The sequence below is a fragment of the Neopelma chrysocephalum genome, unplaced genomic scaffold (genome assembly GCF_003984885.1).
Source record: "Neopelma chrysocephalum unplaced genomic scaffold, ASM398488v2 Primary Assembly neopelma1_121, whole genome shotgun sequence".
Taxonomy (NCBI): domain Eukaryota; kingdom Metazoa; phylum Chordata; class Aves; order Passeriformes; family Pipridae; genus Neopelma; species Neopelma chrysocephalum.
In genome coordinates this window covers 1,091,897-1,119,704 of record NW_020897783.1, presented here as the reverse complement: position 1 = coordinate 1,119,704, position 27,808 = coordinate 1,091,897, and the positions used below count along the sequence as shown (strand labels likewise).

Here is a 27,808-nt window from a genome sequence, read left to right as displayed (position 1 = left end):
ATAGAAACCCAAAGCACAAGGCAGCCTCTCCAACTTCTCCTCTCACTTCTATCAAATAGAAATATTGACAGGAGCAGGCAATTTTTTTGCATTAGTTTAAGCATTTATGATTTAACTGCAAATGCATAAGGCTGCTCAACTGACTCTTTCTCAGGTGGAGATTGCTGAACTACCTGCAGTGCACTGAACATGGCCATGACACTGTGGGAAAGTGAGTGTTTCCACTAAACCAAATGCCACTGAGCACCAACAGGACATTCAGATAGTGGCTCTGCTCCTTCTCAACATCAGAAGTGTTTTGCCATTAACGTCCAGGAAGAAGTAGGTGTTAAAGAATCAACATTTATAATACTACAGACAAGGTGTTTCTCCTATAAATCAATAGCATTTGGAGGCTTTAGCTCACTGGAAGCATGGGGTGGGTCAATGGCTTTGGAAAAAATTAACAAGCCTTCCAGTTTTTCAAAGCTAATTCAAAATTAACTTTTTCCATAGTGTGTAGGCAAGCTGGATTTGGTGATGCCAGTGCCACCAGTATGGCTCGAGAGGAGACACCCAGATGGCAACTGGCCTACAGACACAAACACATTGGCTCCACAGGGAAAATACAGCTTACTTTGGAAAAGGAATGCAAATACTGATTGAACATCAGCAGCTTTGGAGATGCCCCCATTTTTCACAGACACTTCTCTATAGAAAAATGGAACTTGTCTTTCCCAGGAGCAGCCACTCACCAAATGCTGCTCCCATTGCACTGGGTGTTGGCTTCTACCAGCAGCACAGTAAGGATGAGCACAAATCAGGAGCAGTGATTCCCTAGTGAAGACAGATGTACCACAGTCACAGATATTCTGTGAGAGAGTTTTAACAAAAGAGAGATTTTTCTCTGTTGGGATTAATAGCTCCATTTTTCTTTATTACTCCATGGGTTTCACTCATTCATGCATCAACTTCTTTCAAACAGAAAACAATTGAGACAACAATCCCCCAAGAATAAAATCTTAAGAATAATAAGGAAGACAGTGGTACAACCTAAGGAGAAATCACATATTCTGTGTTGCAATTTCTCAATGTAACTGAAGGACATGTTTTCTCCACAAATCCTCTCTCTAAAAGACAAGGTGGATTTTACCTCTGGCTTCACTAGTAATAGTCCTAATTCACCATCAAATTATTTCAATTTTACACAGCTGGAATTTCAGGAGTTACAGTGATTCATCATGTCCCATAGTTCAGATTTTCAGCCCCTTTGTCGATATTTAGGCTCCTCACTAACTCATTTGATGTTCAGAAATCATGGATGTCCACTACTGGCTTCTCTGTGGTGATGAAAATCAAAAACATCAGGACACTAATTATGGAGCTAAGGGATTAAATCCTATTAAAAGAAAACCCAAAAGCTGTATATGTTTGTGTATATACACACAGAGTTATTACATATATATAAACATATGTATCAATTTCAATCCTTAAACTTTAAAACATTTCAGTTTTCCTACAGAATCCCACACTGAGCAGCATTTTTTAAAGATAAATTTACCTTCATCTTCATCTATGGACATGTAACTTACCTACTACTACTGTCTGTACATGAGACAAAACTTGCGGTATCTATATCTGTACAAATAATTGATGTGTAATAAGTACAAGTAACCCTTGTTTCCAGCCTTCTTCATATTTTGAGAATCTGTATATTAAGTAAGAATTAATGACTGGGAGCACGTTGATTTCATGGATTTCTTTGCAATATCGGTAAGTGAATGTTTTCAGGTACATCTGTTGCAAAACACAGGGCCATAGAAACCTGGTATTGTTTTAAAATCAAAATTCTAGGAAGAGCATAAATAATTAACCCCAAAGAGAGGGGTGCTTGCACCTATGAGAAAAAAATTTGAAAAGATTTCCTAGTCTTTCAAATCCTGGGGGCAGATTCTCCCCTGGGGTGATACAGTGGATGGCATTTGATTCAGAGGAGCAGTGGAGAGCCCCTCAGCTCGTGTGTATGTGTGAAGTTTGGCTTCTCCACCTGCGCTCAGCATCCTTCCACATGGCTTGGTGGAGCAGCAATATAAATTCTGGCCATAAACAAAGAAAAAAAACAGACTGACAGAGAATTTGATGAACAATTTGCGTCTGTACACAATTTTTCCCTCTCTTTGCACCACTGAAATGCACGATCTTTTTTCTTTAGCCTTCAGTTTGCTTTTCCAGTCCTCTTGGTTGCTAGCAACGCTGTAAAACCTTTAAAATATTAAGAAAATTACATCTGCTACATCTCGCTTTAAATACGGTGTTCAGTCTTTGTAAGTATTACTTCGTACATTAAATGAATAGCTTGCCCACCTGGTAAACTATGTTTTGTTGCTTACCATGTCTGTCTTTGCACAACATGTAGTACATGGGCATAAATAACAGTGTGTTATATAAATAATTACATGTATGAAAGGCTGTAAAACACCGAAGATATATTTGTACCTTTACTTATGAGAACGTTTTAAAAATGATTGCTTTGTTCACCGTGTGCTTTTTATGCGTTGAATGTGGTGCACGCAGAGAACATTTTCCAAAGTTGTTTTTTTTTTTTTTTCCCCTTTTCTCCAGGTCACACTAGCGTTATAGTTAGCAAATTGATAAGGTTCCACTGTTAAGCTTTATTACTTGTGACATGAGCCTATGACACTTTATAAAAAGAAGTAATCCAGAACAATCTCTAGGTAATTAACACCTAGATAAACAAACATAAATTTCTATATTGCATTTATTTGGACTACCACTCAAATACGCGTGAACCATGCTTTTTTAATTAAAAGATAAATCTATGTGACACTTAGCCTCAAACTTAATTATTCAGCATAGTATAATAAAAAATAGAGCCCATTAAATGTGTCTTGCTCTGTATTTCTGTATTAACAGCAAAACAGTTCACTCTGGGATCATTTAAATTTTCTCCTTCCTCTTTTCCTGCGATTTCCCTGTTCACTGAGAACCTTCGGTTAAAAAAAAAAAATACCATAACAAAAAGCCCCCAAATGATACCCTGAACAACACCAACAGGTGAGGAGCTGTGGAACTTCTCACAGCCCCTATAACACTCAGCTGGGTGACATTTTTAATATGACATTACACCACAGCTTCACTCTCCCTCCTCCCTCTCCCCGGCCTTCCCGACGGAAACATACTTCCACTGTGGTGGATCATGCCAAGCAGCGATATCCAGAAATGAAAACCACAATAGTTAATAATTTCACTGGGAACATGCTTACAATACACAAGGTGAGGCTTTTATAACGTACTGTTACAATGCAGATGTTAAACAGACAGGGGGAAATATTCAATTCCCAAATTACAATAGGCAGAGGGCTTATAGTCCTTATAAAAGTTTCAACAAGAAACATTATCTTAGAGCTGAGAGCAGCCTTGTGATGTTAGGTGGGAAGACTCTTGTCAGGACACCCACCATCTGTGTGAGAAAGGCTGCCCATCAGCTGCAGGAAACAAAAACCTCCACAGATTTCTGTGAGACAACCACCTTCCTCTTTCAGACCTTCTTCCCCACAAACTGCCTTGGCAGGTGATGCAACACCACCCTTGGAGGTACACGGCCACTGGTGGTCATTTTCATAGTTTCCTAGGGGATATAGGTACTGTTTAATGCAGAGTTCCCAGCAGAAATTCAGGACCATAAAAGGAGGCTGTGTTTGCAAGCATCTCTGTGGAGGTGCAGTGAGACAGTCATTGCTCCTTAATCAGGTTTTCACGTTTTCATTTATTATCTATTGAAACCAGAAGGCAGGATAATCTTTGGGAGACACCCCCTACCCACTCCAGCTCCCCAGAGGGCTGTTTTTCCCCAGATTCAGGGCACAGTGATTACCTGAAAGGACAGTGATCCTGCTGCGAGGCAGAGTTCAGCTCTGAGCCTGGAGCTCATCCATCCTCCAGCCACATTTTTACATGCTACCATTTTGTGCCTAGAAAGGGTGATTCCCCCCGAAAGGGTGTGTCACACACATACAAAAAATCATTAACTTCTTGGATTTTGATTACACTTTGATGCATTGCAGATTTTATTCTCTGTGGATGAAGAGACCTGTGGCATTTGCCCATACACCAGGGAATTTGGCACCAGCTCCACGATTCCCATGGCCACACACACTCTACCAGTTCACTGGTGACAGCAACTCCTCGCAGCAACTTTCAGTCACCAAATAACTGAATTTCTCTGACGATACGCTTTAAATCTTAACCCTTCTGACAATTTTTGTACCTTTTTCTACTGGAGAATTCAAGCTAAAATATAACTTTATTATTGTGGGTACAACTGGTTTCATCTAATGTTAAAATTTCTCTTTTCTAAACATGCTTGCCTTCTCAGCTTTTTTTTGAGCAAGGCCACGTTCCTCTCTCCTCCCCACACTTGCTGTAGTTTCTCAGATTTGGTGCATCTTTTTTTGATGTTAATCATCCTTACTTTTCTAAGAAGTGAAAAATCCTTTAATTTATTTCCTTTCAAATGTGCAGATAAAACCTTAAAGGGGAAGAAGAAAGATCCACCCAGGAGAATGGGAGCACTTGCACATTCTTTGAAGTGTGGGCAGCTTTCTTAACATGCACCAGAACAATAAACCTCACAATTTTCTAAAGCCAAATATATGATCTATACAAACAATCTTTTTTAATGTGAAAACATGACTTTATACATCATAGTGTATGATACACACTTCAAACACTTTCAAATCAAAGCTTGATAGACCCCAAGACTTTTTCTATAGTACATAAGTAGTAGTATATAAAACAATTATTACTACATGCTAAAACAGATTTCCACAGTCTTTTAATTAAGCACAATATATATAATATATATATGTATATACTGTATATAGATTTGTTCAGATTAATAAGTGGACTGAGCACACACACCCAGCATAATACACTCCAGTAACTGCCTAACAACTGTGAATTTACTGGCATTAATTTTTTTCTTTTTAAATCTGACAAAGCTGAAGAAAATAATGTTTTAACTGTTCCTAATAAACATAAGCAAGTAGGAAAACTTTTTTTTTCAGAGGTAGAGGTTTTATTGCGTAAAACACTGGATAAAACTGTACTGCTTCAAAGACATTTTTATTCTAACAGCAGAAAGAAAACAGTCATTGCTGAAAAAACAACTTTTAATACTTCTATACCAGAATAAAGTTCTGTCAACTGATGTATTATAATAATAAATAATGACCAAGAATAAACTTTAAATACAAAGTTTTCTAATTGTTACAAGCATAGCAACAAAATCCTCTACTCTATTGATCTCAGATTTCCTCCAAGATAGAAATTTTTCTTTGTGTAGGAATGTAGACAGTATTATGACCAGTATCACAGACTACAGAAGTTACAGAGAAAAAACTTGACATGTTTAGATATGAGAAGCATGATGATATTCAGAAACTGACAATGCATCACTGCTGCTGTCACTTGTTTGTATTACAAGTTACAAATGTTCTGGAAAAAAGGGCTATGTCAGAGGGGAGGATAGGGACAGTAGCACCCGACCAAATGGAATCAACACACACATCACAAGGAGCGGGAGATGTTTCCAGTGTCACAAACAGAATTATTGCCTGTCGTATCTGAAAATGCTCAGAAGACACAAAAGAATACTGAAAGAGCTCAAAAAGTGCAAGAAATGGAATGTGGGGGGTGGTTCTGTTTTTTTTCTCTCTTTTTTTTTGTTTTTTTTTGCTAAGATACCGAAGGCGGCGCAAACACACAAAGCAAGCGACTGACACAGTCACCAAACACAGTAGTGCAGTTAAAATCCTAAAGCTTACTACAGTCAGAAAGGTTCAATAACATTTCAATCCTTTATCTAGGATCATAGAAACAGTTGCATTAAGTTTATCAACTCGATTTAAGTAAGGCAGTGAGAACTATACTAGAAAAACAAGAAAAGCAGCTTGCTCTGTGCCAGATGGGTCCAAGTTACACAGTGACCTCATTTAAACTGAAACTTCAGTTGGATGACATCCTTTCCGACAGCATATGCAAACCGTATTCCTTATTAGCCTGAGATTTTTTTTTCCAGTCTCAGGGTAGCGCTAAGAATTTTATTTACATTGATTGCAGTTTAGTATTTTTTATAAACTGCTTTAGGCAGAGCTGAAGTTTTAAGGCCCTGGGGTTTTACTCTGTGCTCCCAGCCTGCAAAGAAATATTGACTTTTTTTTAAAATTTTTTTCCTTTTCTTTTAAAGTCTGGATGATTTTGTTTTAGAAGAAGTTAATACTTCTCTACCATCACAATAAACAGCACCAATTTTGCTTCTATCAAAGGAAGTACATTAGAAGGATAAAATTTTATGCCATTCAGAGAGTTCCAGAATAAACCTTTAGTTATTTTTCTTACTTTTTTAAGTATGTGGTTTGTTATAGTCTCTCAAAAGCTTCCTATGTGGCAAAGACCTTACTAAATTTGGAGCATCCAATCAGTAAAAAAGCTAAAATCTGCAAAAATATAGAACACATTTGTTTTACAAAACCAAAGAAATATAATCTAAAACACTTTTCTTCATTAGAGACAAAGAGCAGAAAGTTTGGATTCATATTTTAGGTCAAGCTACTTTATAAGGGCTTGCTCCAGAAGAAACTTCTGCACTGTGTCTGTAACACTTACAAAAACTAATATATGAAAATTAACCATGACCAGGGAATCCTTCATTCAAGTGTGAAAAAAAAAAAGGAATTTAAAGGAAGTTAGAAAAACCAATAAGAAAAGAATGGAAGAAGAAAAAAAATTACCAATCTCCTATGTAATAAAATTCTGTTTCTCACCAGCACCTTCTATAGATAAGGCTGACTAGTTTCACTAAACAATATTTCTATATATTGTACTTCTACTTTTATAGCAACTTACTTCTTCATCAACAAGGAAAAAAAAAGAATAAAAGCATTTCCCTCAATACTGCAAGATGATTACAAAAAATGGAATTACATTTCAAATCTGCAATCACACGTCGGGCCGCAGATTTTTTTTCCTAACCATTGATTCATTTGGCTGTATATTAAAAAAAAAAAAGAAAATGTAATATCACAATACTTTTCAATATAGGTCAGTACTGACCCCAGCTTATGGGCCGTCTAAGGTTTCTCCTACACTGCAGTTGCAACACCACTTGAATTGATTTTCTCTGCAATGACAGCTCCAGTCAGACTGGCACCATGGCAGTCTACCAAGACATCTCATTACTATGCTAGGCAAATGACAGCAGCTGGTGTCATATTATAAAGGTGTTTTCAACAATGAAAACACAGCCCCTCAATCTTCAAGGCAACACTAAATCATTTAGAGGGTATCATTTTTCTGTTAAGAGCATTATTTTTGGACAAAGACCACTTTTAAGTTTGATATTGCCCTGCTTTTTAAATAACTAACGACCTCTCAACATTTTTAAATCACTTTATTAACCCACCTACGTTGTTTGGAAGTACTTGTTGCCAGGTAACTGTTTAGCAGCCATTTTCAAGGGCTGGAAAATTTATTTTCCGTGTGTAATATATATATTTACACACACACACATATGGAATGTGTGTATTTTGTGTGTGTGTGTGTATGTAGATATATATTCAGTGTGTGTGTGACTGAATCTCTCCGTGTGTCTGTAAATATATATATATGTGCGTGTGTACATGTACATATACATATACTTAAATGTTTTCAGCATCCTGTACACTTCTGGGAACTTGTCACCCCTTCCCTTGGAAGGTGTTTTAAGCCAGCTCTCACCCAAACACGAATCTAAACCTGGTGTGAAAGGCTACTGCAGGACGGAGAGGGACCCGCTGAGCAGTGTCACTCCTGGGCCTTGCTGCCCTCCTCCGTTAGCTCTGCCGAGCTCCCCGGCTTGACAGCTGCAGGTTCCTCCAAATTCCCAGAAGCTTCGGAGTCAACCCTGGAGCGCTTGAACCTGCGGTCGGGATACTGGCTGTTGTCGAAAGGCATGCGATGGACACAGAGAACGTGGGTCTTCAGGTTTCCCTTCTGAGAGGCACTGTATGGGCAGTATCTGCACTGGAAAGGCCGGTGACCTGCGTGACAGACGAGAGCCTGGTTAGTTTTTGGGCCTTTCCCGTGAACCCGACATTGCACAGCCTGGACAGACTGGACATGCTGGAGCCCCCCCAGCAGATTCCCCTCCCATTGGGTGGGGGCATCGCTGCGTGGCCTCAGCGAGAATAAAAAATCTGTGCTCTTTGCATGATGCCTTGTTAAAGAAACTGCATTTTAAAAATTCTCTGCTTCGGATTTACCAGAGCTGTGCAGCTATTCCATCTCCCTCCTCAGACCCAGCCGTAAATCCGTCAGCCCACGATCCAAACTAAACTCTTGTAAATACAGCGTGTACAAAGCTGTCTTCTTTTACATTTGTTAATTATCTTTTTTTTTATTGAAGTGCAATTCAAGGATGACAATGTGCAGACCCTTAGTCCAATAAACATACTTTGTCTTTGGGTGGGTTTCTGAGTAAAGAATTGTATGTTTTATTTCAATCGCACAGATTACTTTTTAATGGAAAGAAATAATGGATTGAGATAGCCAAGGCCTCAAACCTGCAAACATTTACTCCAGTGAGATTACTCCTGTGAGTAAAGATACGCAAGCACGTAAGTGTTTGCTGGACTGGGGCCCAAGGTTATCATTGGCTTTAAAATAAAATGTCCAAGCTAGATTAGAGAAAGAATGTTAATGCACAAAATCTGATAGATGCACTTCTTGCGGGTAAAACAGCAATCGACTGCGTAACAAAGGCATGAGTGAAAGACATCACTTCTCAGTAAGGCTATCAATATACTCTCCTATATTTTTCAGATTATTGTGACTTTGAATCTCCGTGCTGTATCTGGTTTTGGAGGTTATGTTTCAACAATCACATTTCAACCTATGCTGGGAAGTTGTTGATGTGTTTTACTGGAACTTTATGAGCTTTGTCTCTCAAATTAACTTAAACCAGGACCATCTGAGGTCAAATGCGCTTAGCTTGCTTTAATTTGCTCAAATAAATGAATAAATAAATGTGCCAGACCATCTACATAAAGCCAGGATAAGTGAAAAACAATACCCTATCTCCACATTTGAAGAGCACATTTTCCCTTGCTCCTGTGGTACTATCCAGCAGGGCATAAAAGAGATTCTGGAGCAGCAGAGGAGGAGGACTATGCTTCCCACTATGGGGGAAGGGGCTGGAACTCTCTCCCCTTGATTTTAGATGGGAATTGAACAAATATACAAATAGACATCTGTTGTGCACTGGTCCAGTGTTACCTGCACTGGAGTGGGAATGCTACCACAGTCCTCCCAGCAGAGATGGGAGCCTGGGTAGCTGCTGGTACACCAGCATGAGCATCTCTAGCAGAGAGAATTCACCTGAGCCAGCATTAATGCTCTGGGCTGCTCAAATAACTTGCAATTTTTACTGCAACATCAAAACCACCTCTTGAAGGCTGTCCCCCAAAATATACTACTTGCTACTCTAAAGCCTTGCCCCAGGACTACAGGCTTGTTTCCTTTCTCAAGGATGGAAAGCTCCCCATCACCCTTTGCTTTTATAAGTTGAAGACTACCAGAAGTATGACCACCCTGCAAAACCTCCAATACGCTTGTTTATGCCTATATCTTGGGATGGAGTGTCAGTCAGTCTTCTGGTTCTCTCTGGGAAAAAGAAAGACATTTTCCTCAACAGCTTCATAAGGAAAAAGAAATTACGCCTGTAAACTGTTAATCATTAGGAAGTGAAATTTCAGTGAAAAATTTCATGGCAATAGCAATGGAAGAAACCTACATAGATAATGTTAGATAAATAGGATTGGGCTTTAAGAGAAAATTTTCAGCTGGAAGATATGAAGAAATAGGCAAAGAAGAGATTGAAGGTGTCCCTAGTGCCTCCTAGAGTCAGTCCTAAAATCAATACAGAAGCACAAATATACTTGAAAAATTTTGAAAATTGGAAGCACTCTCAAAACTGTCTGGGAATGAATAAGGTCCAGAAAAAGTCTAATTTTCATTGTTTTGGCAAAGCTAGAGATATTTGAAAATGCAGGGGAAAAAAAGTAAGAAAACCACTGTATCTCCCCCATTGTTTGTCACAGATGTATAAAGTCACCAGAATTCACAGCTGGGTTCTGGACTCTTTCTTTCTTTCTCAGCTCCTCTAGCTGGGCAGAGTTAAGGGGTCCATTGCACACTCTGCTTGGGAAGGTGCCAAAGTGCCTTGGCCAAAGTAGAGAAATGTTGGGTAAAGGGGAAGGAGACTTGCTCCATGAGTAATTGATTTTTCCCTTTCTCCAAAAGATAAAGACCTGCCACTGTCACATCCACTGACATGTGAGACTATACCAGCAGCACCAGCTCCCCTCCTATATTTCTGATGTTTCACTTGACCATCTGAAAACCAGTTCCCTTGCTAAGAACAGAAAACACTCTGCTAAGTTGCGACAGTGGCACAGTTTGCCCTCCAGCCTTACTCACTCTGCTTTACAGATGCTAAAAAAGCAAAACCATACCCTGTTTGTTTGGTCCTTCCTGTGTGCTGGAATGGCCAGACTGGATGTACCATCTATGATATAAAGCCCCTGATAACTGCACAGAGCAGCGTGCAGGGAGAGAAGGAGCTCTGTCTGTGAGGAGCGAGCAGGCGCAATGTGCCCATCAGGCACCCTCTGAAACCCTCCAGCAGTGTTTAGCACTGAAATACAGAGGATGATTCTGGCTAGAGTTGGTGCCATTAGCCAGCAGTGTGAGAGCCAGCTGTAGTCTGTGCTGCGTCAAAAACAGTTTGGGGAGCAGGACAAGGGAGGTGATCCTGTCCCTCTGCTCTGCAGGAAGGACATCAACCTGTTGGAAGTAAGTCCAGAGGAGGCCACCAAACAATTAAGGGCACCAAACAACAAGATGGAGCATGTCTCCTGTGAAGAAAGGCTGAGGGAATTGGGATTGTTCAGACTAGAGAAAAGAAGGCATCGGGGTAACCTAATTTCAGCCTTCCAGTACCTAAAGGATACCTACAAGAAAGATTTTCACAAGCACATGTAGTGACAGGACAAGGGGAATGGCTTCAAACTGACAGAGAGTAGGTTTGGATTAGATATTAGGAAAAAATTCTTCCCTGTGAGGGTGGTGAGGCCCTGGCACAGGTTGCCCAGAGAACCTGTCGCTGCCCCATCCCCAGAAGTGTTCCAGGCTGGGTTAGATGGGGCTTTGAGCAACCTGGTCTAGCAAAAGGTGTCCCTCTCCACAGCAGGAGGGTTGGAAGTAGATGACTTTTAATGTCCCTTCCAACCCAAAGCATTCTATGACTTTATGATTCTATGATCTCACCAACCAGCTCTTAATGCTTTTTCCCCAAGTAGCTCTTAATAAATGGCCTTCCTAATTCTTTCCTGCAAAGAACAAATTCTAAACAAGGAATGCACAAGGCATGGCTGGAACTACCACCTCACATGCGCCAGACTAAAAGCAAACTCTTTTTGCCCAGCACTGAACCAAGTTCAAACCCGTGCAATTCCATACAGGGAATGTCATTTATTAATTCAACGCACTTTAATAAATCAGACAATATAAAGTGCACGTACAAGGATTCAGTTCTGCATTGCCTCCCCCACGACTTACTTTTTCAGGCCATCAAAATTTCACATCACTGCCTTGTGAAAAGTAAGTACACAATAAGTTAATTTGTATTGTCACTATGCAGTACAACTGTGGTAAAGAGCACATTCATTTTTAATCCGATATGAATAATATATAAATATGTATACAGAGTGAGGGTCATAGGAAAGCAAGCGGTACATTGTTTACAGCAGAAGTAGTACAAAAGTAGAGATTATTCTTGCTTGCAAAGATAACAATATCTGCAATTTGCTTGTAACTAAGGGGTGAAGAAAAAATTCCCATTTCTCTTCAGTATCCCATTCATTAATTTTAGCTCAAAAACTTCTTGTGGGCAGCAGGCTCTTAAAATAACCCTTCCCAGATAAGTTGGCAATAAATTTATGTTTTATCTAGCAGTGGTTGGTAGATTCTTTCTTAGCAAGCTATAGTTCATATATATTTTACCCAGTATATATCTCCCAATAAAATTATATGGAAGGGGGGGGGGGAAAGAAAGAAATAGAAAATAAGAATCTTCCTGATATCTCAGGAGATGATGTGCAATGCCTTGCATTTATAGTAAGGAAAATTAGACAAAAGGTGGGCCAACTAGGGGGCAAACTATGGTTTGCATCTTTCTCTGATCAAAAAGTGAGGCTACAGGACAATATATTGTTTGCAGCTGAAATAATTCTGTTGTGAAACAATGTTCTATCAAGTCTGCAACTGAGACGTGAAGAGACTTCGTAATCCTTTGGATGGAAGCTGACAGTCTAAGGGAAAGGCAACAGCAGAAAATAATAATCAAAAGTATCTAAAATGACAACAATGATTGCTGGACTGAAAGAACATTTTTAGGATGTATGGATTTCCCCAGGAAGGATGATTAACTCCAGCACCTGCTGGAGCCACTCCTCTGACAGTGATCTAAACCTCCCAGGATCAGTCCCAGCAGGGCAGCAGTGCTGTGGTGACCCAGGCTCATCATCCTCTCTAGTTTTGACTGAACCCTGGGGAGAACAAGGAGTGTGGACAGGAGGGACCTTCTGATCAGGATGGAGGAGTTTTCTGTGGGACCCATATTAAGAAAACCCCCTCAAAGTTTGAAACTAGTCCACCTTTTTAAAAATATATGCTGCTTCATTAATTTAGGCTTTGAGGGGGGAAAAAAAAGCAAAGTTTGTTTTCTTTTCTTTCAAGTTTGTGATCTGATATGTTGCTTTGTGACACTTCACGTCAGGCTGCATCAGTCACATCGCGTTAGGTTTCATAACATGGCATGACTGATGCAGCCCAACATGGTGCATCAGCTGAGCAGTCAGAAACTGTAGGTTTTGAGAAAGACATGGATCTCAGTCTGGGGTTTAGGACCATTTAAATGAAAGTTTACCTAAAGCAGGGGCCTTGGATTTAAACAAAGCCATTACCCGAGAGTTGTTAAAGATTCAAACACATGCCAAAACCTATTTTGCTTTGTCTAATCTTTAAAACTCAAAATGTATTATTGGAACACATAAAAAGTCAATGTCGATGAAGTGTCATTGGGTTACTTACTGTAATCCAAACACTGCTAATAGTTACTAATTTATTAACTTTGATATGGATCCATTATTTAAGATTAGCACAAAGGAATACACAAACGAGAGAGAGAGAGAAAGAGTGATGAATACTAAAGTCTTTTTCATTAAAAAAATCATTTACATGGTCAAGCCGCATTAATTCTCCACTTCTAAAAATATTTGATCGGCATCCAAATTCTATAAAATTTCCGCAAAGAAACATCTTATTTTTGTGGTATTGCAGGCACATATGTAGGGGTTTGCACTAAAACGTAAAAATGGGCATTGAACTAGTCACATGAATAAGATCAGGAATTTATTCCAGATTGTTAAAAGTGTACTAATCACAGCAAAATCATGGCTTTCTCCCAAAGCAGCAAGAAAACGGTAATTTGAAAGAAAAATGCCAATAATACATCACACACAAGCCGTCTGTTGTGCCCACTACACCACTTTTTATTATATTGCATATGTGTACATATATACACAGATACACACATACAGACACACGATTTAATGCATAAATTTAGGGAAAAGGCAGACGAGCAATAACATGATGAACAGAAAACAAATGCTGCGCAATGTACTATAAATTATAATTAAGCTCTGAATAAAATGTGTTTCTTAGATATGACATTTGTTCCCTTAAAATGCAAAAATGGCCCTGATTATCTGACAGAATGTTTTCCCTTAGATGGCCAATGGCTATAGCACTTACTGAGATGCAATACGGCAAACTCATTTCAGATTTCTTTGCCTGGTTTAAGAATATTCTTTTGGTGAAAATCGAAAATAACAGCAATTACCTCTTTAAAACAAATTATTCCCTCGCCAAGAGATATTTGAAAAGCCTCAAAGGCTTGAATTTCTCAGAAGCAAATCCCTTTAGCTGGGATGTTGGACCCTGAAGATCTGGACTTGACCTCCTGGGCTGCTGTAGCGATCCCAAATGGCCAGGAGCACCTCCAGCCAGGACCAGGACTCCTGCAGGACCGGTTGCAGTGGCTTAGGATGGATGGCCACTGCCTGCTGCACTGAGATGCTCAGTCCCACAACGTTGCTGGTGGAATGGTCCATGTAATCACACATCTGCTGCAGAGCAAAGCCTGCAAGCCGCATTCAAACCTTCAGTGAGCCTGGACCTCCCCAGGAAGAGCTGCTTTAAATCTTTTTTTTTCCCCCACACAAGCTTCTGTTCGAGGTACAATCATCTTTAAATAGATGAAGTGTGTGCTGCCTCAGAACCAACAGCAGGCAATGATGGCCGTGTGCTTTCTTTGTAGGTAGAGAGATTTTTTGAGCACCTCCAATTCTCTGGCAGTGACTGCTGGGCTGAGCTCATGGCTTTCTCAGACCACAGTTCTCAGGCCTCTTGGTGAACACTGCCATTTTAAAGTATATTATAGCATAATAACACACATTTGCAAAGGGAAAACTATTTTCATTTAAATCTTGGCTAGTGTGATTTCCCTTTTTTAACGTATAAATTTTCATAAATACATTTACTATCCACAGCAAACATCCCAAGTACTGTATGCATTACCCAGGAGAGCAGAATGGCTCTAAAGCAGCCATTTGGATCTGGAGCATAACAGTATGGATGGGAAAATGCTGAATAAATATATTTGTCCAATAGACAATAATGGTTCTGATTGAGCCATTCCACTTTATTGGTCTCAAAATATGCATTTTATGAAACTCCCAAAATACCAGACAGATTAAAGTACACCCCATCAGGTTCATATATGTAATAGAAGTTTTTATAAAACAATTGAAAAGTATATGTTTATTTACACACAGGTCCAAGACCAACCAAGATGATCTTTGGGGAAAATTTCAATATTCTGTGAAGTTTATGTGTTTATTGGATTACAAAAAAAACAAAATTAAATTTTAAAAACTCTATTTTTTGTTGACCAGGAAAAGCCATAAAACCAAAAAGCCTTGTCTGAGGCTTTTTGATGATTTTCTGTGCAAGTATATTAAAAAAAAAAAAAAGGCAGAAGTATCTGAATTTTAGGAAAGTTGGGAAACATTTTCACCTACCAAAGCTAAGGCTTTGGGATACAGGTTTCCCATGGGACACCTAAAGCTAGGACAGCCCCCTGATCAACAGAATTCCTTCATTACCAGGCTCAATCCTGCAAATAGTCCTAAGAGGTAATCAGATGAATTGCTCATGGTAAGTGGCACCAGCCCAGTTACTCAATCCCCCCCTCACTAATATTGAGCAGACACTTCCAAGAGCAGCTCAGGTCCAAACACAGGTACTTTCTTTTGCTGTGAGTTACTGGAAAGATCTTAATTAGGGGAGGTTAAGTTTGGGGTGAAGACCCAGCTCATGGCAAAAGGTGGCACCAGCTGGATCCTAAATAAATCCATTAAGGACATTTAAAAAAAAAAGCATCCCAAGGCCAGCACCCATCCCAAAGTCACCCTGTGGCACTGTGGTCCTGCTGTTTTGCTGAGATGGACATTCAGTCTACAGGCACCTGCAATAGCAGGGTGGCAATTAACTGAACTATCACTGCTTGAAGAAGAGCTGGAGAATAAAAAGACCTAATCTGTAACTAATTTTTATCAAGGATTTTTACTTTAACAAAAATAACTTCATTCACTGGATCAAATTAAACCCTCAGATACCTACCTGGCTTTTCTGAAATGTAATCAAAGGTGGACTCTGATCTTAATTTAGTGCATTATACAGTGTTTTGTGTTTCCAAATATGTAAATCAACTTGCTGATGAGTACACTAAAGGGTTCAATGATGACAGGGGAAAGCAAAAGTTGGTGCTACACTTTGCCTTTAACACATATTACTAAACTATTACATTAATTTTACACATTCCCCCTAAAATAAAAACTGTACCTAAAGTAACCATTCAATTCCTGTCTCAAAAGGTTACAATCACTAACTATCACACACTGAAGTTTCCTTTAAAAGCAAAAAAAACCCCTATCCCACCACCAAAACAACCCTGCTATGTAAAACAGCCAAAAGCAGATTGGTCTGACACAGAGGATACCAGTCACTTGGGCACTCCTGATAGAGAGAAATTCCACTGTTGTCCTTCACAGATATGCTTTTAACTTACTGAAAAAATCAGTCACAAAATTATGGAAAATATCACAAATTCAACACTTGTCACCTTTGCTATACAGAGCATGGAAAGGATAATTATTTGGAGGTAGAGCGAGGAACTTGCCAGCCGTCTGCAGTGCACTAAATACAAGTGAATTAGGAAATGGCAAGTGAAGTCACTGGTGGTGTAAGGGAGACTTGCAAATCCTGGGAAAACAAACATTTCCCATTTCTTGCAGAGCTGATAAAACAACAGGATTACTCTGCTCCAGACACATAGCACAGAATTTTTTTTCTTTCTCGGAAGACTAAGCTGTTCACACAGGAACTTTTGATTTAGAAGGGGAATGGATCTTTTCTTGGAAGAAAGGAAAAGCATCAGCAGAATAGCTGAAAAGGTCCTTCTAAACAAATATTAAGCTTTATGGGAACCTTGTAAAGCTAAAATTCTGAAATAAAGGCTGGAGACTGTGCTTTCTAAGGACCTGTGTATCTCAGACCACTGCTGGTGGGTGGACACACCTGTCCTGGCACAGCCCCCCGAGCACGATGCCAAACCAGGTTGGGTTTGGACATGACAACGTGAGTTACGAGCCTGGAGCCTCAGCGGGCTCCAAACAAAGTTAGTGGGAATGTTGTCATTGATTGAGCTCGAAATGCCAGACTATCGTTGTCCCATGCTTTGGGAAATTTAATTACATTTAATTTTTCATATTTATTTACTTTGGGTTATACACATAAGTAGAGGACAGAGTTCTTACCAAGGGCACTAGATACCTGTTGTAAAGAGCAGGCCGACTCTGACTGAATTTATAATTACAATGGTTACAGAAAGCACAATCCCTTTCTTAACCCTAAACTCAGAACATCTCTTATTTTTGCCCAAGCTTTCATTTCCAGCCATGCCCCCCACTCTGGCACCAATTCTTGTTCTCCCAAAGCCTGGCACATCCCTTCATCTCTGCAGCTTGGGCCCCTCCACATGAGAGGAGAGAGGCACCCAAGCCCAGGGAGTGAGCAGGTTATAATCCTCACAGCCCTCTCTTTCTCTTGTGCTTTGGGGTCCAAGTAGACTGCAGCTAAGGAAACACATTTAAAAGGTAAGTGTCAGGCTTTACTTTAATATTAACTAACTCGAGTTCTTCTGATCATCAAAATTACATGTTCAGAGTCCCACCTTTGTCTTTACTTACATATTTCAATTAATTGTTATGCCTATTCACTCCTTTACTTGTTTTAATCACGCCAATAACATTACATTCCCATTCTAACCCCCTTGAGCAAAATAGCTCAGTTTTCCTACTAGGTCATTCACAAGTTTTCTCTCTAATGTTCTGTCATATTTTTTAATTGTCTCAGTAAATATTTATTATTTCAGGGAGCATTTAGGACTTCTGGAACGAAGCTTTATCTGATTTTAATGTACCTATGGTTTCCCAGAATAAATGCTATACTGGTGGCACTGGGATTTTAGTAAAGAGAATGTGCAATTCAGAGGTGCTAATAGGAAAGATCTTGTTAGTGAGGGTATTTCGCTACCAAATATCCTTTATTCTGCCTAGCAATTCATAAACACAGTAGCATTTTATCTTTCACTCTGGGCAACTGTCTTGAGCTTATTTATTTTATTTGGTGGAATGGAATTTAAAAAATCTCATACTCAGCTTTCTAAATTTTTTTCAGCCCACATTTCAATGTGTCATATCCTCGGTGGTGTTGCATTAGACAGTCACACAGCCTGCACCATATGAAGACCTGCCCCTCTGTACACAGAGGTTGGGGTTTTCCCCATCAGTCCCGTGGTCCATGAATCACCTGAATGGGAAAGGATGGAATTATCCATGTGCTATAATGTTTGCTGAAGGGGGACTCTAAGCTAGAACATTTGTTTTCTGCATGTATGATGTCACTTAGGCTAAGCATGTTCTCCTTTCATTTCAGTTGTTGCTTTATTACATAAGCAGGGTAATTTAGATGGTATTTTGTCACATTATCACTGGTCACGTACCTCATGATTCTCTAACTACAGCAGTGTGTTAGTAGAGAGACTGAAGAAAAACAAAACACTTTAAATAAATAACACTTTAAATAAATATCTAGCTCTCTAATAGCTAATATTTCAAATTATCCACGAGTAGCTCACCATCCCACTAATCATTCTGCTAAAACATCACTATTACCCGTTTATGGGATTTTGTGACTGTAGTTTGCAGAACAACTCACGATTATGGGCAATGCCACCACATTATGTGCCCTCACAGCACCGAATTACCACGAGCACAGCCTGAGTGGGGACCTTTAGCAACCCACCTCTCACCAGCCATGTTTCCTGTGTAGGTGTACATGTAGCAAATGTTTTCATAAAAAAAACCCACCATATTTTTATAATATCCCATTCAACAATCCAGGAGCTCAAACAGTAAACATTAAAAGGCTGCAAAGAGTAAATTGAGCATTAACTTTGCAGGACCTCTCCCTCTGGAAAGTGCTGTTGGTGTTGTCACAGAAAAAAAAAAGTGTCTTTTTTATTAAGTCACAAAGGAAATGCTTTCTCCCCTTCTCCTTTTCTTCTCTATAAAAGGCTCTCTAAAATGAAAGGTGTCAGACTTTGCTTTTTCTTCTTGGCATGATCCAGAATGTATGGCTGAGGAATGACAGATGTCTGCAACCAGCTGCAATGAAGCATGCTAAAGTTTCAGTCTAATCCACTTATTTCACTGCAGTCACGTAAACCAAAACAAATGGGCAGTGCCTTACATTATAAAAACACAGCAGCATTACTTTGTTGCATAATGTAGCTGATACGCCATCTTTTTATCATTTTTCCTACTGCAGAAAGAATTCACCTCTTTATTAAAAACAGCCCCTGAAAGTTCTCCCGTTCTGCTCACCTCTATTTTTTTCTTTTAGTGTCACAGCAGTCCTGCGATGCTCCATGCATTACTCAATATGCTGCTATTATAAAAGCACCGTCATATTTTTCTAGGGAAGAGTGCTTTTGTTTTTAAAAACGTGATCCAATTCAGAAGCCACTGGGCCTGATTCTGCTTTCTCAGCCTGTGGCTTGAACAGATCCACACTGCTCTGAGCGAGGTCAGGATTGGACCTGCCCTCAGATCAGTGCAGGTTTCAGCTGTATAACAAGTGCACCAAGCACTCACCTTAATGTGTAAAAAAACCCCACATGTCTTTTTTTTACTGATCAAACTGGAAATGTCATCAGAGACACAACTAATAGCCTTAATCTACTCGACTAACCTCATTCAAAACCCTCCCATTTTAATGAGGAGGGAGAGTCACTGTTGTTGTGTTTGCTGAAGCCCTGAACAACCCCCCCCTATTTCGTTATGCCACAGGGAGTATAACCTAAGTGAACATGGCATCGCTTCCTGGGAAGGGAGACCCTGCCTCACTCCAACATGTAGTGCAGCAACCTTTTGAACCCTCCCTCCTTTAATCCTTGTATGGAAAGGGAAAGGATGAGGAGTCATGTGGCTCCCTCCCCGCCAGCAGTTCCAACAGCTGGGAAGCACTCTTTCAGCGCAATTCATAAAAAAAGATGTGTTGGATTTCGCCGATGGCAGAATGGTGTACAATTTCTGGCCCTTCAGGCTAAAACAATAAATGCAAAGAGGAAAATTTGAGATTTCCCCCCTTAAACTTCCCACAACAACCTCAGCAAAACCACATGACTTGTCTTGTACAATCTCCCTGGTGTTTTCAGTGCTACTTTGGCAGGAAATCAGAATTACTGTTATATAAATTCCATCTGATGCCAGAGCTACCATCTGTGAGTAAAACTGCTTCACCTACGTCTGCCGGCAAAGCCACTCTCCCAGAGACAAGGGAGAAGGGGAAAAAAAATTTGATTAATTTGCAGAATGCTTGTGATTTGCTCATATATTATTATAACTGCTCATCAGCACATGACAAATTCCCAGCACTCCGCACAGGAACCCGTTCAGTTTCAGCAGTTTTTTGCGTCGGCACCTGACAGACTGCAGAGCCACTAATGACTTTCAGATGCTTACAAACAGTAATTCTATCTTCAGAATAAAAAGAAAAATCCGTAGGAAGAAAAGAGTAGAGTTAGTCTATTCCATTTCCTTCCTGTATATCAACATGATTTAACTCTTCGGGGCAGCAGCGGTTCCAGGATCACAACACGGCTGCTCCTTGCCTGTAAAAGACAAAGACTGCCAATCTCAGGGGAAAGGTGGAAGCAAAAGCTGGTCTCTGAAGGCTTTCGCTACACCAGCTCCGCAGAGAGCCAGATACAAAGCAGGTAGCCTTGGGAAGGGGCACACCTTCCCTGCAGCACAGAGGGAAAATACACACTCTCCCTGGCACTCCCAAATTCTGTGTCTATTTTCCTATATACTTCTGATAACCTTTTACATTTTCAGGGAACACATCTGCTTCCTAACTGCAGCTGAAATGTTTTTTTCCCCCTTTAAAAGTATGATTATGCTTTCTGAAGCACTGTCTGTGTGCTTGATTGCCTGTTTTAGATTAGAGATTTTAGCAAGGAAACAAAGACTTCAGAGTGCACATCAGTCCTGCATATGAGAAACCACAGAAGGAATAAGCAATAAAATGTGATGCACCATCTGTCCACAAACAATAACCTGGATGTTCTGAAGGCTTACAAATTATTTAGCACACAACCTCACCGAATTATAGGACCCTTAAATAGAGCAATAGACTAGGAATGAGAACCTCTTTGATGTCCTTTTGTATTTTTTCCCCCCCAACTCAGCCCTCGATTGATTGCTATCAGTTGAGGTATTTCTCAATGACTATTGGAGCAAGTTGATATTTATTAAGTAGCTCTCTGTAGAATATTTTGCCACAGATTTGAACAGTGGGGTATACGCTGCCTCCCTGGCCCTCGCCTGCTGCAAACAGATTGTTAATCAAAAGACAGTCTAAAAGAATAGTCAGTTGGGAAATTCAGTCCTAAGGGCAAAATGCTGCCCTCCGTACTCATGCGCAACTCCCGCTGGCTTCCACGGGAGCTCACGGGAACACTCAGTGAGGAATTTGACTTTATTAAGGACTGGAAGGCTTCTGACTGGACTCTTGTAGAACAAATCTCTAACAAAGAATCAGATTTTAATTCCCCCCCCCTCCCCCCAAATTGTATCCTGCTGCAATTAAAAATAAAATGACATTTTTTCCTAGCTGTCATGCTGAAGCACAGCGATCTTGCATGCAAAACGCATTAGCAACTGAGCACACTCCAGGTACTGTAAACTAGAGTATGTCAAAGCTACTGGATCCCTAGACAAACCTGGCATCCCTCAGCAATATGCACACATACCAAAATCAAGACATTTAGAGACATTCCCTGTGTTAGGGATAGAAGATTTTGGCTCATGATATTTAACTGTGAGATCATGTTAAAAAACTCAAAGAAACAAACACAAAAAATACTCCTTTTTTAAAAAATATATAGTGAATTACAGAATTTCTAGATCTACTGTTTCGTTCAACCTCATCTCTACATTATAAATTCCTGAGTTTTCAGTGAACATTAGCATCTGTTTTTTCCAATTGAAGCATGCCTCTAAACCCGCACTCCAAAATAAATCAGCATCCCTAAAAGCCACCCACTTCATTTTAAAAAGGAAGAGCCTGCCCTAAATATTTCTTTTGCTTTGGTTTCCATAGAATTTTTTCTGCAGATTTTCCTAACACAACATTTCCCACGCTGGCTCTCAGCTAACAAACATCCAGACCCACCTACTGAAAGCCTTCTCATTGTGGTCTTTACTCTTTTGCCTAGATGGCAGATCAAAATTCAAACAAAAATAGATGTTAGAAGACAGAGGATTTCTTTTTTTATCATATTCTTTTTGACAAACAGGGGCCAAGAGGGAGGTAACTGTATAATTAACTTTAGATGTGCCTAATGTAACTCCATTATCATTGATGAGTCTTATGGAGAGACACTGAGAGGGAAATGTGCCTTCTAGAGTTTCATAGTGGAGCCAGCACTATTAAAGAATATTTCAGTATTTAGGCCCTGATTCAGCAAGTTGCTGAAGGTTATGCATGCTACAAAGCCTGTAAGTCATCCCACAGAGTAGTGTGGGAATGCACACTTACACAATACATGAGCCTAAGTTGTCTCTGAGCTGGGGGCTTGTAGCTTGGCCCTTACTTACAAAGATTCGTAAAAGAGACATGAAAATTTGCCTGGGGGTAAAAGCTGGCACATTACATTGTTTCATTTTGAATCTGTGCTCCTTTTTGTATTTATTTTTTACGTGGTGTTCGTTCCATGTGTAAAAGGGACAGAGGGCTCCAAGGACACAGGTTGGGTGAGGGGCCACCAGATCATCACCTGTGGAGGGGGACCTGTGGCACCATCCTGGCCAACGGCTGTCAGCAGGCTGGAGCCCCCTGGGCCAGTACTAACTGGTAGAGTGGTAATTTTATCATCACTGGGGGTCACATGGATCTGACTGATTGCTGCACTCATTACATGGAGAAGAACAAACACCCAGAGCTGAGGCTGCTCTTCCACATGTCCCTAAAGTCAAGTGTTGCCAGCCAGAGAAGGGCACATGATGAACATGCAGCAAAACCCTTAAATGTCACAGGAAACAAAACCAAAATCCTGTTCCAATAACTTGGAAGTTACAGACACTAAACTGTGTCGGTACACAGAGGACCAGGCATTACTGAGGATTTTATTTTAAATAAAATTGAAGTCCAAGATTCCTATAGGCAGTGGGACATAGTGTCCAGTTAGGGTGTTAGGGTTGGGGGTTTTTTTTATAATTTAGAGTAAAAGAGCTCCCTAACTACCTCTGAAGAACTTCAGCTGATCATAGCATGTCAGGTAGCAAAGAGGCAAATGTCCCAGCCTTGCTCCAAACCCTGCTGCCTGTAGGAGAGCCACTCAATCCCACAAAAGCCTCATTGACTTCCACAGTCTTCCAGAGAGAAGGTTTACTTATATGAAATCAATGGCAGGCTCTGGGCTTTCAAGCAAACTGATACCCACTTGGGTTTCTCTGTGTATAAACCAAAATCATTTTGCAACAAAACTAATGCATACAGTGGTTAGAGGGGGCCAAAATATTTTGCCTTCTGGAGAAGGCACGCAATCTCTCTGATTTCAACAAATAATCTGACCCAGGTAACTTTTCTCTATCTACCATTATGCTAATCAGAACAGAGAGGTCTATAAATGTGCTTAAAGAGACAACTAAAAAAAATTAATCTGTGGTTTAACTTAAAGGTCAACTCAATACATATTGAGAAGTCAACTGAAATTCTGCCATTAAATATAATCACTCCTTCTAGGGTGGTAAATACTGTGTAGAAATACCCATCAGGAGCCAAATTCTTATCTTAGATGAGAGCAGGACTGGAGCTGCACATGGATGGAGGAATAGAGCGCTGATCTTGCATACAGACCCCTTCCAGTCTGAGCCTCTGGGTATCAAGACCCAGGTCACTGGAAAAGCTCCTTTAAATTCCATAGGTTGTGATTAATTTAGTGAGATATTAAAATATATACGTATTAAAAAAATGGATTTTTTTCTGGACTTTTTCCAGCTTTCTGGATTTACTTTCAAGCATTTTCCATAACACGAAAGGCTAAAGAGTTCCTTCCTTATAAAAAGAACGGAGAGATATTTTTCTGTAATCACGTGGCTACCATGGTGAAAGCCTTTCAGAAATAGGAAACTGCCCCAGCCATCGCAGTAAAATCAGGAAAAGCAAGGACAGCCATGTCCTGAGCCCCTGCCCCTCGGCTCTGTGGCAGGCATCCATCCCAAGTTGACATTGTACATGCAGTTGTTCACAACCTCAAACCAGTTTTCCTATTCTTTAACTGAAAGAAGTAAATTGAATAAGGCTTAACAAGCATTTTATACATGTACAAACTTATTCTTTAAATTTTAATAAATGGAAGGTATGTTATAGGCATTTTCTTCTGAAATAATGTTAAAGATTCGGGGAGGGAAGGCATAAAGGTCAGATTTAAATCCTGAAGGTAGCATAAAAAAATTAGATAACACTGTTTATATATATTTTTGTGTAGCATGTGTCCTGACAGTGTCACCATCAGCATGGGTTCCAGAATTCATAATCCACTGTGCTATTTTTTAAAATAGTTTGATTTGTTTATTAACTGTGCTTTCCTATTTCCATGAGATATAGACATCGACAGTGAATAGACCTTTTCTAATTGAACTGATAGCTTGAAAGTGAACATGTCCTTGAATTTACACTGAAAGATAGACAGTGATTATTTATAATAAGGGATTTAGTCAACTGCCTTTCCATTTGTACAGCAAGGACTTTATCAACAGACCACGTTTAGGTAAATAGTGCCAAATAAGATAAATTTTGTATTAAAGGACGAATGTCTCGCAGTGTCAGATGTACAAGGAAGAGACATTTGGCTGATGATATGTCCTGTAAGTATAAAAGAGAGTATTAAGATAACACTTCATGCTAGCATTAATACATCAAAGTTCTGGACTGACCTGTTTCATCCAAAGTGAAAGCGAGGATGCTCTTAATTCCTATCTAAGATTAATTTAATTCAGAAGGCATTCAGCCTTATGTCCTGTTTTGCAGCTTTATAAGAATTGCTGGATTTGCAAAATAGCACGGCTGTACGTACGTTAATAAATGGTCTGTGTTTGTCTAGGCAGAGTTGAAGCCTTTCTTTTAAAACACACACACACAACTCCGTCTCCGTGAGCTTGCTTTGCCCACAATATTAGAGCTCAGCTATCTCCTTGCTGAAGGGCCTATTTGTCTGCTTTAAGTGAAATCACTCAATTCTCAAAAGTCAGTGGAGGACTTTGGAAGGGGGAGGGCTGGGAGAGGCCACTCCAAATAAGTTCCATTAATCAAAAGACACAGTCTAATGTAACTAATATTTTACAATTAGAGAAGACAAGATGGAACTAAAAGCCATCTATCTCTCTTACACCACATGATCATCGATTCATAATCAGAAGACTGAGAGTCGCACAAAGATGCATTTACAGGGGCTGGGGGAGGGGGCTGGGTCGGAGCCGGAGATAATGAACACGATGAGAAGGAGCGGCGCTGAAGGCTGGGGAAAGATGACAGAGTGGTTCAATGGTGACGGATGACACGAAGATGAGTACTGATACCTGACAGGCAGCGAATGATGACTGCAGTCCTTTCCCACCATTATGATCCTCAATTATCTTGGTAAGGACTAAGAGGAAAAAAAAAAAAAAGCCAAAGTGGCTCAGCCCATCCGTTTATTTATAAGCTGGGATAATGCTAGAGTGTGCCAGGCTGCTGGGAAAGGCCACCTTTCGCAATTTGATCAGCACTTTATAGGAGCTGTAGTTTTCATTGTCAGCGCTCATGGGCACAAGGGGAAATGGGTAAAATACAGTACTTGTCCATCTGTTTTGTAATAAAATTCCTAAATCTTCAAAGGGAGTTATTTTTTTTCTTTCACTGCCACCTTCAGGAAAAAAAAACCCAAAACCCTGGGCTGACCAAAAAAAATAAAGGAGAAAAGAGAAAACTCGCTTTGTATTTGCACATGGAATTAGTGGGTTCCAGCCTATGCTCCCAAAATTCCACACACAGATTTATCCAAATGACTGATACGTTGTGGGGAATGAGCCAGTATGAGCAAGAGCCGGAGCTGCGAGGATTGCAGGAGCAAAGTGAAGGGGAACTTTTAAAGATTCTTCATTGATTTAGGGAATTATTAATAAAAAGGGAAGAAAGTTCGCTCGAGACTGCTTTGTAGTTGCAGAAGATGCCACAGGCTAGCATTTCTGTACCAAAGAATATGCCGTTCTGCTACATTATTTATTTTTAAAGACACAGATCTCCTAGCTATGTTGGAATCATTGCTTTGGAGAAAAAGAAAAACAAATTAAGATTAATGTTCTACACAGCTCCCGATAGCAGTAAATATTTGATCAGAACAATTCACATTTAAATGTTGACATACTAAAAATCATGTTTTTTGGAAGAAATATTTCTTCTTCGTGCTTTAACCAAAACTCTCCTTTCCTGTCCCCTTCCCCCCCCCCGGCCTCTTTGAGAAAAAAAGTCACACAATCTAGCACCCCATTTCCCACCCAAGAAAAACAAAATTAACAAAACCAGGTCATAAACAGCTTTGCTTGCTTAAAAAAAAAAAAAAAAAAATATATATATATATAAAATCACACACTGTACAGGTCACATGTGCTCTGCAATCCTAACTGCCTTTTTTCCCCTCTCAGCTTTATCCAAAGGAATGGGCTGCTTGGTTTAGCACAGTACAGTGGTCTGCACCAGCTGAGGAGGGCACAGTGAACACCAAGGGTGGGCACAGTGGGCTGCCCGCAGAGCCCACTGCTCCACTGGTCCTGGGCACAGGCTCACAGCAAAGGTGCCATGCTGCACATTTTGGGGTGGTGTCAGTCTAGTCCATCACAGAAGTGGGTTTACAGGTCTGTCTGCAGCCCTGCCTGCTCACCAGGGGCAGGAACAAACCAGCCAAGAGCCATCGATAGCATCAGCTTTGATGCACCACGTAGGTAACCTGAGCCCAGCTTGCACAAGAAGCAACTTAAACATCAACAAACCAGACTTCATCTTTCTCCGCATTAAAACTTCCCATGTACTTTTCCTGGCTGCAGGACTGTCAGCAAAGTACATCAGCAAAAAAAAGACACATCAGAACAGAGCTGTGTCATCTGTGGTGGAAGCAGAGTGCCCCCCATCACACCAGTTCCTGTTGGCCAAGGGGCCTGTAGTAATAAGGGTTAAGAGCATTAGCAGGTGTCTCCTGTTACCAGAGATGTTTAGAGCAAAGGAATTCTGGATTTTGGCTACATATATTAAATAAAATAACAGGTGGGTGGGAAAAAAGTAGTGAGAATTAGCCTAAGTATATTTGCAGATGCTTATGTGAGTAATGACTGCCTTAAAGCCCTGAGTGTGAGTTGGAAATTGGGTGTGAGAGGTGTTGGCAGCTTCAATGCCAAGGGAAGGCAAGGATGTATCAGGACGTGTGTCCATAGGGCTACATGGGACACTGTTGGGTTGACAAACAGCACATGCCCAAAGGAGTCAAAAAATTCTATGTGCCATACTGCAGCTTTTATGGAGTTGCTCCTTAATTTCGATGTCTTCCACCCTTTTGCACAGAGAATATGCTTGTTAGACCAGGTCTGAAAGGAACGTATGGAATGGACCACACTGGTGCAAGAAACAGAGCTCTCATCTCACAGAGAGGGTGTGCACAACGAGAAGCCTTGCTGGAACAAGACTATAAATATTCCAAGAAGCACTTCCCAGATTTTCATTTAGGAATCCTAATTATGAACAAATGTCCTTAATCTGCTCACTTTATACATCTGAGATTTAACACAGGTTGAATCCATGATCATCATCATAATTAGCCCAAACAAAAGGGCCAGATGTGAGAGGCATGGTTCTGATGTCGGGGTCTTAATAGCAATTGATCAAATATTGTATAGCTATAACTGGTTTTCATAAATAACATATCCTCAGA

At 40.1% G+C, this 27,808-nt stretch overlaps 1 protein-coding gene across 5 annotated transcripts in view; it reads right to left on the bottom strand.

The window, feature by feature from the left end:
* Positions 1-5,722: 5,722 nt before the first annotated feature.
* The window catches only part of ZNF536 (zinc finger protein 536), a 345,809-nt gene continuing 323,723 nt past the window's right edge, over positions 5,723-27,808 (bottom strand). For all 5 annotated transcript variants that reach the window (XM_027697630.1, XM_027697631.1, XM_027697634.1 and 2 more), the window contains one exon: positions 5,723-8,078. In XM_027697630.1, coding sequence (XP_027553431.1) covers positions 7,843-8,078 — 236 coding nt within the window. In that variant the 3' untranslated portion in view covers positions 5,723-7,842. The remainder of the gene's footprint in view (positions 8,079-27,808) is intronic.